Raw genomic sequence first — 14350 nt, forward strand, 5'->3', positions numbered from 1 at the left:
CAGTCGATGATATGTTTACAAAAATCAACAGATTTCAAACAAATTTTAGATATCAGGCAACTTTATCTTAAAAAGCCATTTCTCGGTCCCCCAAGGAACTCCGGAATAACTCCGGGAACATATGGCATATGGCCATTATCTATAGATATTATGAAAATAGAAAATATTTTCGGCAAAATTCCCCAAATTTGGTGAAAAAATATTGAAAAATTAAAAAGTTATGGCCATTTTAGTGAATTTTGCGGCGCTAAAAATGATGTAGACCTTAGAGGGGTTAATAACAATTTCATATGGTAACTATGGCGACGATTGAACGAATACTGTAGGGAATTTGGAAAAATTGTTCAACTTTACGTGGAAATTCCAGAAGTTACATACAAAATACAATCTTCTAATAAAAACTATACAAAAAGCTGATATTTTGTGATTCGAATGGTATGCAAACCATAAAAATATATTCAGAATTGGCTGAGCTATAAGCGTTCAAAATCTATCACTTTGTCGTGTCGCGGTCATTTTTGCTTCTCCAACGTGCCACCCTATTAAAGTAAGACGTAGTCCTACGTCAAAAGAAAAAGAGGAAAAACGCGATAGAGAAAGTAGAAAAGAAGAAGACGAATAAGAGTGAAAGCGGGGCAAAAAACGAGGAGATTTGACAAAAAAAGATAAACGGAAGAGAAAAGAAGGAACAATCCCAAAGAAAGCGAAAAAGATGAAATGAAAATAAATTGGACGGAAAGCGAGAAAAAACGCGACAAAAAATAAACTAAGATGGGGAGAAAAAATGAAAACGAAAGATAAAAGGGATAAAACGGAAAAGAAAAACAGTACGTGACAGAAATAGTCCTGCCTATAATAAGAATTAACGAGCGAAAAAACGAACGACCACCGGAATAGAAAAGAAGTTTAAGAGCGAAAAAAGACGAAAATCGTGATCGAAAAAATGATAAAAGTTGAAACGGGGCAGAAAATAACAAAACACGAGACAGAAAAAGAGAAGAAACGGATTTGAAAACGAGGAAAACAGAAAGAGAAAGACGAAAAACGGAACAGAGGAAGTTCAGAACTTAGAAATGAGCGAAAAACGGGACAGGAAAAGAAGCGAAAAGAAGCAGAGGATGAGGGAACAGTAAGTAAAGAAAGAAAAACGAGACGAGAAAAGGAATACGAAACAGAAAACAAGAGAAAGCCGCATGGAAAAGAATAACGAGAGAAAGAAACCCCATGGAGGAAACGAGAAAAAAACGAGAAATATGGCACAAAAAACAGGAAAATGAATCAAGACTAAGAAAGGCACAACGGAGAGGAAAAAGACGAGAAACGAGAGATAAAAAAGGAAAAACGGAGAGGAAAGGGAAAAAAGGGGATCAAAAACAAAATGCAAAGACATAAAATATGAAAAACATTAATCATTAAGAGGAAAACGGCAAAAACGAAGACGTTAAAGGAGAAGAAAAGGAGGTAAAGAGTCTGAAAAATACGAAAACTGGATACAAAAAAAGGACAAAGAGCGAAAACCGGAAAGAAAATATAATCACCTTTTTTCTTGTTTACGGCCGTATCCTGCATTCGTACGAATAGTTTGTTTCGAACGAATCGGAAAGTACTATCCTCATATTCAAGTGAAGAAAAGGAAGGGACGCTCGAACATTCCAATCGACTTAACTTTCGAACGAATATCATTCGAACGGAAACAAGAATAAGGGTGAATATCAAAAAACTGGCGAAAAGCATAAGGGAAAACAGGACTGAATATAAGTAAAACTGGAAAAGGAAACATAAGACAGATAAAACAAGGAAAACGAGAGAAAAAGAGGAAAAATAAATGGAGAGTGAGAGTGAAAGCAAGAAAACACAAAAAATGAAAAGAAAAGCGAAAACACGAGAATGCAATAAAGGAAAAACGGAACAGTAAAGAGATAAAACGTGCGAAAGAATAAGTTGAAAATACTTAATTTTGATTCCAAGTAAAACTTCGCGTCTAATTTCGTGTCCATGTCCGGTTCGAAGTAAAATACAAATAAGTCAAGTACAAATTAATACAAATGTCGATCTCAATTTTAAATCCAATTTCAAATCAAATTCAATATGACACCAGACGAACCGTTGCTTTTAACGAGATCGCGCTTTTCTAGTGGTAGTAAAATCAAAATTTCTCACTTAACTATGTTTACCTGCCTAAAAAACAATCACTAATCGCATTTTTTTTTTGTGGTACAGTTACTTTGTTATACTTAATTTTCATAACTTCAGCCTAATTTTGATAAAAATGAAACTTTTCCTATACCTCTCCATTGTATCTTACTACCATTCTTCCGTGAGCCCGGGAAGATGATTTTGATACCGTGCTAGAGCCGAGGGCTGAATATATTTGCGACATTTCATTTCGAAGAAATTAAATTTCGTGACATGGACGCGATAAAGAAAAACTATGTATACCAACTATTTGTTGGTTCAGATGTCAAACGTTTTATTGCCTTTAGCGAGAAACACCAAAAAACTAACATGCACGAGAGAGTACTATTGTCACGCTGAATAAATTTATGGTCGCGCAATTGGATGGTTTTCAATATGTACAATATGCGTTACCAAGTAACGACATCTGTTGTATTCAACAGGGAAACATTATTGGTTTCAAGCACACTCTTATGCATGGCGCATGATGAAACACTAGCGCCAACTTCTGTTTTTTATTATCAGAAACTAGAGGCCGCGTCCTATTCCAATTCCGGTCCGGTTTTATGTCTAATTTGTAGTACAACTTCCGGTCGAAATTATTCTTTAAAGTCTAACTTTAAATGCAATTTTATGTCCAATATCCAGTTCAAATTTGATTAAAGCTACAAGCCCACATTAGTTCAAAATCTAGCCGAACTAAATGCCCTATGTTAAGTCCGTTTTAGTTGGTTTCGAGGTACGATGCTGATCTAGCAAACCAGCCGTCGTATGTTCGAATCGCGGCAAGGCGGTAGGTCAGGAGGATTGTTGCACTAGCCCCGTAACTGTCCTGTACTCTAATAGCCGGCTGTGAAGTCTGTCGATAAAGAAGGGCCAAGTCTTAGAAAGACGCTTAAGCCCAAGGCTTTGCTTTTTGTTAAGTCCGTTTTTAAGTCCGATTTTAACTCTAATTTCTAGCCTAGTCCCAAGTAAGTCTAATTTCTCGTTCACTACCTTGGAAACTGTACACAACGATGCTGACGAAATTTATTAAACAACTTCCTGGACAGGAAATTTATACAGCAACCGGAGTAGGAAAGGTTGTAGACTTTTTCAAGCGTATGAAACTGTCCAGGTTCACTAAGAAATATATAATTAGGCAGGCTATCGGCATTGTCAATATAATGGGGTCCGTTAGCTGAGTAATTTACGTGAACGAGTGTCAGGAATAACGTCTGCAGTCATCGCTGCAATAAGACGACTGTCCACGACTGTCCTGCGCCGTTTTGTTTTGGATTTGGCATGCTACCATTACGAAAAAAAAATAAGAAGTAACATGCCACCAACAACCTGCAGGAGGTGTTAAGGACAAGATTTTTTGTAACACACCAGAGCCCCTCGCAACTCGAGAAATGTTGGGCCATCATCAAAAGGACCCCGAAAAAGTCCCAAGAAAACGAGAAGCAGTTTAGGACAAAATGGCTCTCTGTAGCGAACCAGTGTACGAGGCGGATGTACATAATCTGATGGCATGAGTTAAATAAAAAGCCCCATAATTCTGACTCGGTCACTCGGAAACTTAGCTAAATATTTTGTCTGTATTTTATACTTTTGAAGTTCAACAAAAAGAAAAACAATTAGAATTCTTAATGGGAAATTTAATCAAACGAAAACACTCTTTTACAACAAACATGCAGATTGCTAGCACATCCTTTGGCAACTCAAATGAACAAACGACTTGAAAGCCGACTGACTTTCAAAATTGCTCTGACCAGCTGGGTGGTCTCCGCTAGCTTTAGGCAGCAACCGTGCGGCAAAACGGAAGAATCATTATCAAATTGCTTTGAGCTTTGATAAACTTCCTACCGAGTACGTAGGTATGACACACAACGACTTACTTAGTACAGTCCTCCACTGACCACATTAGCTGATGAAGTGCGTTTACCGGAGAGAAAACCCATCACAAAATCAAGATTGATTACATAGCCTAAGGGGGAAGTTTTGATGCTGCACTCAGCTCAGTGTGTTTATCAAAATCACTTTGCTTTCGGGGCGAATTTCGGCTTAACAAATGACGCGCATGCGAATAAGGTTGCAAGTTATATCATACGAATTTTTTTTTTCTCTGTCTCTCTCGCTCTGTTTGCAGATTCCATCTCATGTTTAGTTTACTGATAATTGCTAAGAAACTCTGAACAGTTTCTGTCCGTAGGAAAAACGATCGAAGGATTCTTAGTCAGAATCAACCTAACGCTAGAATATTTTTCTATTCAATACATCTGTAAACATTTTTTTTCGTAAAATTTCTATATCAACGGTACCTACTATGCTTTTTCATCGGTTCGTCGATTTGTTTTCGAACTCTATAAGGCTCAACCGAACCGAACGAACAGTCCTCTAATCCAACATCATCCGTATAATTGCCGCGAAGGCACCCACGTGAAGTTAAAGCCAAACTCACAGCTCATTCGTTAAGATTTAGTTATTTTTCCCTCTTACTAATACTGGTGCTGATATTGGAAACTAAAACTAGCCTACACACACTAAAGGAATATTAAAGATGGGTTGCGTTTTAATAACAGTAGTTACTGTTTTCTAACTGATTTATTACTGTGCTGAACCTTTGAATTCATAGTTTGAATTGAGTTGAGACAAAACAAAGAAGTTTTCGACCTTTTTGTGGTCGATTTTTAGAATTTAAAATATGTTAAGTAAGTTCGCTAATAACTAAGCTAATTTTTTCCAGCATCGACGTTCAGTTTTATTCTTAAAATTACGGCTTCTAAATGTATATATCGCAGTCTTATGCTTACACGATAAATTGGTTCCTAGTAGTATAGTTACGAGTTTGCTCGTCCGTTTAAGAATTTCAACTCGATTGGCGTTTTTTTATATTGTAGTAAAACTCTCACGCGGCAACGCTCGGATTCGCTTCAACCACCTTCTTACTCCGCAGTCGCTTCACAACGAACTCCACCAGCCAGGCAAACACACACAGCCAGGCAAACACACACATAAAGATGCACACCGATTGAGCGTGAATGCAGATCGGAAAACTGTCCGTCCAGTCGCGGATGGCTCCAATCAGCGGTCCGAAAGCGATCACAAACACCCCCTTGCCGACCATATGCCACCCGAAGGCGGCCGGCAGCTTCTCCAGCGACGAGTATTCCGACACGCACAGCGTAAAGTTGGCCAGCGCAACCCCCCGGAAGAAGCCGGTGATCGAAAGCCACACCATCAGCTCCGTGTAGCCGCGCTGCTCCGCAACGACTGAAATAATAAATCGTTAATATATTAAATTCTGGACTGAAAACGGCAGAAACTTACTGGATCGTGTGATGGCCACAAAAACCAACGAAGTCATAAACAAGAGCCGTTTCCGGATCCTCAGCTTATCGCCGATCGGTGGTACGATAACGCGTGCCGCAATGTCAGTCAAAGCGGACACCGACAGGAAAAATGCCGTCTCACTTTTATTGAAACCCAAACTGGCCAGAAAGAACGGAGTCACCATCTTAAAGTTCATCTCAGCAACGTAGAAAATCGAAAGTCCAAACAAAATATTCAAATAGGTAAGATCCCGCAGCAGCCCGACATCCATCAGCGCAGTAAAACGCTGCAAAAAGGAAACCTTCGGTTTAATCATCTCCAGGCCCAGCTCCGATTTGACGGTTTCGATCTTTTTCGGCGTGCGCGGTACGCGCGCAAAAGAATTCATCGTCGAAACGCCCACGTGCGTGTTCACCCGCCGGATGATCTGATAGTCGACCTCTTCCGCGTCGACGTCGCCTGTCTAAAAGAAAAGCGAAAACGAAACGAAGCTTTAAAAGTGCTGCCACACTGCGGCCAATAGTGGCAATCACCACACCAAAAAAAAGCTTTTCACTCACATCAACATGAATGTGCATACAACTGCCACTGCCGGTAAAGTCCATAGTCGAAAGCTGCGACACGACGGATTCGCGCCTTTTCCTTAGCGCCAAACTCATACTAGCGGTGGAGGTTATCCGCGGAAACGACGGTCTAGTCCTCATACCCAGCCCCGCGCCGTTCTGCACACTAACGCTGGAGGTTATCCTCGGAAAGGTGGGTCTCCTCGGCATCCCGTTCGGCTGCGGCGACGGTGCGTTCTCCGACAATTTCCTATCCCTCCGAGGAAACAGCAACGTTTTAATCTCCGGCAAGCTATCGTTATCGCCATCGTCTTCCTGCTCCAAAATAATGCCCATCTGGGGAGCGTCCACCTCAACCATTTCGACGTCCACTTCCTCCTCGACCAGATGCCACTTGATCGGTTGTAGCAGTGTCGCTCCGACGGCAGCATGCAACGCTAGGCCACTGAGCAACAGAACGGCTCCCCGGAAGTCGTACGTTTCCAGCAGATATCGGACTAGCTGGGGCATTATGAGCATTCCGAGTGCCGTGCCGGCCATCGAGAGGCCCACAGCTTGACCACGCTTGCGGGCGAAGTAGTGGTTCAATGCTACGAAAGCGGCTGACGTAGCCAAACCGACGCCGATACCTGTGCGTGGGAGAAAAAGAAACCAAAATTGATTTAGGGGAAGGAAAATAACAGAAGGTGTTAATCGTTTGTTTCTACCTACGGACTAAACTGACCCGCGGGGGATGAGTATTTATTGTTTCAAAATATAAACCAACAGACTATTAAAATTTCAGTTGTTGATATTCAAGGTAATTTAACGATGGCGATCAAATTGTTTCATTTAAATTCTTGTTTCCGCAAAGCAGTTGCCTATTATATATAGGAGCAGTTTCTTGTTATATATAAACGCAATGAAGTATTTTTCAAGAAGGTGACCCATTCGACTTTTCAGAACATTGCAATGTTTTGACCTGGAAACATTCGATTTAAAATCAAAGTTAAAATTGAACTAAAAATTAAAATTGAAATCGGACTTAACATAGGGTATTTAATTAGATTTGAGTTTGGTCTAATTAATTTGTGTAAAATTTTGTAGTGTCCTTAAAAATGCACTTAAAATTTGATTTTAAATTAGACTTAAATATAGTGTAATTTAGACCCGGAAGCATAAGACATAAAGTCGGACTTAAAACAGAATTGAAATTGAAACCAGACATACATCTGTGCTGTTTAAATTTCCGGCAGACCGAAGGCGCCTGTGTGGTACAAACCATAACAGTTATAAGGCAATCGCCCGAATAACTCAAAGGTCGGTACTGCGCGGGTGCCCACCGTAATTTCTTAGTTGCGTAATCTTATATATATAAAAATGGATTTCTGTCTGTCTGTCTGTCTGTCTGTCTGTCTGTCTGTCTGTCTGTCTGTCTGTCTGTCTGTCTGTCTGTCTGTCTGTCTGTCTGTCTGTCTGTCTGTCTGTCTGTCTGTCTGTCTGTCTGTCTGTCTGTCTGTCTGTCTGTCTGTCTGTCTGTCTGTCTGTCTGTCTGTCTGTCTGTCTGTCTGTCTGTCTGTCTGTCTGTCTGTCTGTCTGTCTGTCTGTCTGTCTGTCTGTCTGTCTGTCTGTCTGTCTGTCTGTCTGTCTGTCTGTCTGTCTGTCTGTCTGTCTGTCTGTCTGTCTGTCTGTCTGTCTGTCTGTCTGTCTGTCTGTCTGTCTGTCTGTCTGTCTGTCTGTCTGTCTGTCTGTCTGTCTGTCTGTCTGTCTGTCTGTCTGTCTGTCTGTCTGTCTGTCTGTCTGTCTGTCTGTCTGTCTGTCTGTCTGTCTGTCTGTCTGTCTGTCTGTCTGTCTGTCTGTCTGTCTGTCTGTCTGTCTGTCTGTCTGTCTGTCTGTCTGTCTGTCTGTCTGTCTGTCTGTCTGTCTGTCTGTCTGTCTGTCTGTCTGTCTGTCTGTCTGTCTGTCTGTCTGTCTGTCTGTCTGTCTGTCTGTCTGTCTGTCTGTCTGTCTGTCTGTCTGTCTGTCTGTCTGTCTGTCTGTCTGTCTGTCTGTCTGTCTGTCTGTCTGTCTGTCTGTCTGTCTGTCTGTCTGTCTGTCTGTCTGTCTGTCTGTCTGTCTGTCTGTCTGTCTGTCTGTCTGTCTGTCTGTCTGTCTGTCTGTCTGTCTGTCTGTCTGTCTGTCTGTCTGTCTGTCTGTCTGTCTGTCTGTCTGTCTGTCTGTCTGTCTGTCTGTCTGTCTGTCTGTCTGTCTGTCTGTCTGTCTGTCTGTCTGTCTGTCTGTCTGTCTGTCTGTCTGTCTGTCTGTCTGTCTGTCTGTCTGTCTGTCTGTCTGTCTGTCTGTCTGTCTGTCTGTCTGTCTGTCTGTCTGTCTGTCTGTCTGTCTGTCTGTCTGTCTGTCTGTCTGTCTGTCTGTCTGTCTGTCTGTCTGTCTGTCTGTCTGTCTGTCTGTCTGTCTGTCTGTCTGTCTGTCTGTCTGTCTGTCTGTCTGTCTGTCTGTCTGTCTGTCTGTCTGTCTGTCTGTCTGTCTGTCTGTCTGTCTGTCTGTCTGTCTGTCTGTCTGTCTGTCTGTCTGTCTGTCTGTCTGTCTGTCTGTCTGTCTGTCTGTCTGTCTGTCTGTCTGTCTGTCTGTCTGTCTGTCTGTCTGTCTGTCTGTCTGTCTGTCTGTCTGTCTGTCTGTCTGTCTGTCTGTCTGTCTGTCTGTCTGTCTGTCTGTCTGTCTGTCTGTCTGTCTGTCTGTCTGTCTGTCTGTCTGTCTGTCTGTCTGTCTGTCTGTCTGTCTGTCTGTCTGTCTGTCTGTCTGTCTGTCTGTCTGTCTGTCTGTCTGTCTGTCTGTCTGTCTGTCTGTCTGTCTGTCTGTCTGTCTGTCTGTCTGTCTGTCTGTCTGTCTGTCTGTCTGTCTGTCTGTCTGTCTGTCTGTCTGTCTGTCTGTCTGTCTGTCTGTCTGTCTGTCTGTCTGTCTGTCTGTCTGTCTGTCTGTCTGTCTGTCTGTCTGTCTGTCTGTCTGTCTGTCTGTCTGTCTGTCTGTCTGTCTGTCTGTCTGTCTGTCTGTCTGTCTGTCTGTCTGTCTGTCTGTCTGTCTGTCTGTCTGTCTGTCTGTCTGTCTGTCTGTCTGTCTGTCTGTCTGTCTGTCTGTCTGTCTGTCTGTCTGTCTGTCTGTCTGTCTGTCTGTCTGTCTGTCTGTCTGTCTGTCTGTCTGTCTGTCTGTCTGTCTGTCTGTCTGTCTGTCTGTCTGTCTGTCTGTCTGTCTGTCTGTCTGTCTGTCTGTCTGTCTGTCTGTCTGTCTGTCTGTCTGTCTGTCTGTCTGTCTGTCTGTCTGTCTGTCTGTCTGTCTGTCTGTCTGTCTGTCTGTCTGTCTGTCTGTCTGTCTGTCTGTCTGTCTGTCTGTCTGTCTGTCTGTCTGTCTGTCTGTCTGTCTGTCTGTCTGTCTGTCTGTCTGTCTGTCTGTCTGTCTGTCTGTCTGTCTGTCTGTCTGTCTGTCTGTCTGTCTGTCTGTCTGTCTGTCTGTCTGTCTGTCTGTCTGTCTGTCTGTCGGGATGTTCCGGGATGTTCCGGGATGTTCCGGGATGTTCCTTATAGAATCATAAACTACGGAACCAATCGGCATAAAAATTTGCATGTAGAGGTTTTTGGGGCTAGGAATGGTTTTAGTGATGGTTAGAGACCCCTCGCCCCACTAAGAGGGGGGGATATTTCTGCATAACTCGAGAACTAATCAAGCAAATAGAACAAAATTTGGCCTATGGGTGTTTTTGGTGACAAGAATTTATTCTATGGTAAATTGGGACCCCTCTGCTCTTTAGAAGGGGAATAATGACTCCTCTTCCCTCTAAGAGGGGGGGCTTCCATACAAATGGAATACAAATTTCCTCATAACTCGAGAACTAATCAAGCAAATGGAACCAAATTTGGCATGTGAAGGCCAAATGGCAATTCGTGGGCAAGAATATTTTCTATGGTGAATTAGGACCCCTCCCCACTTTAGGAGGGGGGGGGCTCCTATACAAATGAAAAACGAATTTCCTCATAACTCGAGAACTAATCAAGCAAATGGAACCAAATTTGGCATGTGGGGGATTTTGGAGTCTTGAATTTATTTTATGATAGTTAGAGGCCCTCACCCTCCGTTTTTTCGAGTTATCAGTCAAGTTTCCCCTCTTGTCATATCTTGTTCTTTGTCATTTTCTTGTTTTTTTTCTTTTTCGACTTTTTTCCGGTCCGGATTTTCGTCTTTTTTCGTTTTCTAACTTCTTTTCTCTCCTAATTATTTTATCGCTCGTTCGTCGTTCGCTTTTTTTCGTGCGTCTGTTCTGTTCTTCTTCTTGTTTTGTCCTGCTTTCCCTCCTTTTCTCTCACGTTCTGATTTTCTTTTCTGTTTTACCCCTTTTGTCTTCTGTTTTATATATCTTTCCTATTTCATTTTCTTATTTTCTGTCTCACTTTTTTTCTTTTTCTGTCCAGTTCATCCTCATTTCCATTGTTTTTTATGGTTCTTCCTTTCTTCTCTCATATTTCTTCTTTTCTATTATGTTTTTCGTCTTTTCTGTTTCATGTCCAGTCTCCTCGTTAAGTTTTACCCTTCTCTTGATTTCGTCTACCTTTTCTTCTTTCCCAGAGTTCTCCTTTTATATCCCACGTGACCTCTTTTTCCCATTTTTCTCGTACCGTCTATTGGTTTGATAGTTTTCTCTTTCATTATTTTTGTTTTTTCTTTCGGTTTTCCTTATTTTGTGTTCCGTATTCGCTTTCTTCCTAGGTTGTGCCTCTTTTTCCTTTTTCGGTTTTTTTCTATCCACGTTTTCGTCTTTTTTCATTTTAACTCCTTTTCCATTCCGTTTCCCTCCCTCTCTGTCACGTTTTCTCATTCGTTTTTCTGTTTTTTCATGCCAGTTTTATTCTTTTCTCTCGCGCGTTTTTATGCTTTTTGCAACACATTTGTTCTGGGGGCTCCATGTCCACAAGGTTACCGAGTCTGCTTTGACAAGCGAGTGGAATCTTAGTAGGATCAGGCCATTCGATGTCAAGTGACTTTAGCAAGTATTTATTTTCAAGCCCCTCATTTCCTTTTCCTTCAGGCTGAATTCTTTATTACCCGATGAAGCCTCTTGACACAGCAAAGACCCTCTTATAGTTAAGTTTACTGGTCAGAAGAACGCAATGGGTCCGCGCCAGGGACGGCTTTAATATAGGATAGTACTGGCAGCGAGGAACGAGTTGGTAAAGTAGAACCAGCTTTGTTTGTAGGAAGGGTAAAATTCCAATACACACTAGCACGCATAAAATTTAACAAACATATCGTTCACTCGATTGCGATTATAGAAAAAGTCGGGACACCATCGGTACTATGCAAAACGATTCCTATTTCACCAAATCCCTGCGATTCAAATGGTAAATTAGGTCGACTATAGTCACACATTTTTCCAGCTATTTGCCAAAACATTTATAAAGCAGGAATCAGTGCGCACATCAAAAATGGTTGCTCATTGTGTTCCGTAACGCTGGAATGTACCACTGCAGGTTATACAGCACCCGGGCGACATCACAATAGAGCAACAATACTAGTCGCAGTCAGAACCGTAGCGCGACATTGTGATGCCACTAGCGAAGACCTATTTTAGCACTACCTGGTTTCTTAAATCAGTGTTCCGTCCCAGTTGATTATTTTTTTATAAGATATTGAACCACCAACCAGATTCTGAACCAGTACTAAATTCTGGACTAATGTAATCCATTGATCAGATTTTGTAATAAATTTTGGAACAGATTTGGACTAGATTCTGGACCAGATTTTGGACCACATTCTGGACCAAAACAAGATTTTATACCTGGACCACGTTTTGGTCGACATTTTTTATCTGATTTCGGACCAGATTTTGGTTCTAATATTGAACCAGATGGAACTGGACCAAGTTATAAACCAAATTTTGTTGTACCACATCTTTGGTCAAATGTTGGACCTTAACCAGATTGTGGTGGATCTTGCCCCGATTTTGGACTACATATTGAACGGTCTGAATCAGATCTTGGAGCTGTGGGTATGAAATAGGGAAGGCAAATGAGGAGCGTCCAATATAACTCTAGCTATCCCAAGCCCCTACCTAGCGCCTCCACGAGGCCATACCTGGTAATGCTCTATTGAGGTGCCAAGCTAGGAGGTGCGATGTCGGGTGGTTCTCGGCTGCCTGATCTCAAAACCACGGTTTTGGGCAGACTTAATTATTTTTTTCGTTTTAGCTTATGAAGCATCTCCTGCTACTTAGTAAAAATTTGGCCAAAACGAGTTTTAATACTGCACATGGATACCAGAATAAAAAAATTAAATTTATTATTAGAAGCACTTATGAAACCTCAAAGGACGCAACACTATTCCATTCGAAGGACTGCTGGTGAGATTGTTCTATTTTGGGCCATATATACCACATTTCATCTTAATATCATATTATTAATAGTATTATTATTGATATCATAAATGTGGAAGGCTGGATGATGGAGTGGATTGCCAACCTGAATCCTTAAGGTCTGAAGCGAATATGGCACTTCTCAATTCAAAGCAAACAAATCATCATGTGGGTTAAAGCTGGTACAGCGAAATTGTCCCTTCTGTAACAGCATTAGTGTGAAATTCATTTAATAATCAAATTTGGATCTACTGTAATTCTCCCTACATACATTGGCAAGTCCTTGAAGTGAAGATGGCTTTCCTCTACTACTACTACTACTGAACGAGATCTTGGAGCTGTGTCAGATTCTAGATCAGATTTGGCCAGAATAATAATTGAATAATATTTTGGACCACATTTTTGATCAAATTTTGGGCCAGATTCTGGGCCTGTACCAGATTGTGCACCTTGTGCCGATTCGCAAACTTAGATTTTGGACCTGGGGTCCAATTCTCAGTCATTTCACCTAAAAACTGCGATTCTGAAAGTCACCTAGGTGACTCCGCCCACCTGGGTGATTGTACAAAACAAATGGATCACATTTAAAAAAAATTGGGTCCAGATTCTAGAACTGGACCAGAATATTATAAACCAGATTTTGTGCCAAATTTTTGATCTGATTTGTTACCACAATCCAGATTGCGGATCAAAGGAACCAGATTCTGGACCTGGATCGTATTTTGGACCTGGTTTAAACTGCGAACCATATTTTTTATTAAAAATTTTTCGAGATTTTCTAACAAATTTTGGGAACAAATTTGAACTAAATTCTGGACGTTTTTGATCATATTTTGAACCTAAAACAAATTTTGAGCCAATCATTTTAATCAGATTTTAAACCAGCAACCAGATTTTGAACTAGATTCTGGCCCTGGACTATATGGTGGACTACACTTTCTATTAAATTTTGTCCCAGATTTTGGAACAGATTTGTACTAGACTGTGGGCCATGTTTTTGGTCACATTTTTCAACAGATTTTGATTCCAGATTCTAGACCTGGCTCCAGAGCCGTAGTTTGACACTGTGGAGAAGGCCCGATCGGGCGTTCCCTCGTTTCTTAAATCAGTGTTCCTTCGAAATTTAATAATTTCAACAACTACACTTTCGTACTCGAGAATGCCTTAGTGAGGTTCAGGCCGGTTTTGGCACCCCCTAGAGCTAGCGCCACGTTTTGTCACGTTTACCTTTGCGGTCTTTTCCGAGCACGTAACAACTCAGAAACAACAAAAAAATTTATGAAAATTTTATCATTAAAAGATTAGAAATTGGCAAACAAGAAGAACAACATATTTCACAAAAAATCCATTTGCCAGAACATAAATTTCCGACTTTTTCCGTTTGGAGATTTTCACCATCACTTAACTTGAAATTGGACTTAGAATTAGAAATTAATTGGTTTTAAATTGGACTTGAAACTAGACTTGAAATTGGAAATAAAATCGAACTTGAAATTATACTTGAATTGGAGCCGTTCTGGCAGCACGGTTCAGAATTGTTGTTTTTATTTTATCGCTCCGTTGCTTTCGAAATTTTCAGTATTAAAACTCAGTATTTATTTCTGCAGTTTGCGCGAGTGTGTTGTTTAGTGCTGATGGCTTCCTAATCCCACTGATATACAAAGGATAAGCACGGATAAGTATATTTTCAAACTTAAAGTAGTTTCCGATGACATGTCATAGAAACCCCATAAAAAATAATTCGAGATGCCAATTGTTTTCGATGTTTATTGACGAACATGGGTTTCGTTTGACATGCAGTTGGCGCTACGGTACAGATGATGCTGTTATGCATCAAAATTAAAATAGTTAAGCAGAGTTTTGAAAGGTGTAGCTGAGCAACTGAAATGTTCTCTTCGGCTGTATTTTGATTAAAATTATAAAA

The 14350-nt window shown here is 41.0% G+C and overlaps 1 protein-coding gene across 4 annotated transcripts in view; it reads right to left on the reverse strand.

Moving 5' to 3' along the window:
- Window positions 1-4254: 4254 nt before the first annotated feature.
- LOC128732804 (uncharacterized) overlaps window positions 4255-14350 on the reverse strand; it is a 126550-nt gene continuing 116454 nt past the window's right edge. For all 4 annotated transcript variants that reach the window (XM_053826201.1, XM_053826200.1, XM_053826202.1 and 1 more), the window contains 3 exons: window positions 6051-6682; window positions 5488-5953; window positions 4255-5430 (listed from right to left, as the gene is read on the reverse strand). In XM_053826201.1, the coding sequence (XP_053682176.1) occupies window positions 5066-5430; window positions 5488-5953; window positions 6051-6682 (1463 nt within the window). In that variant the 3' untranslated portion in view covers window positions 4255-5065. The remainder of the gene's footprint in view (window positions 5431-5487; window positions 5954-6050; window positions 6683-14350) is intronic.

The sequence above is a fragment of the Sabethes cyaneus genome, chromosome 1 (genome assembly GCF_943734655.1).
Source record: "Sabethes cyaneus chromosome 1, idSabCyanKW18_F2, whole genome shotgun sequence".
Classification (NCBI taxonomy): domain Eukaryota; kingdom Metazoa; phylum Arthropoda; class Insecta; order Diptera; family Culicidae; genus Sabethes; species Sabethes cyaneus.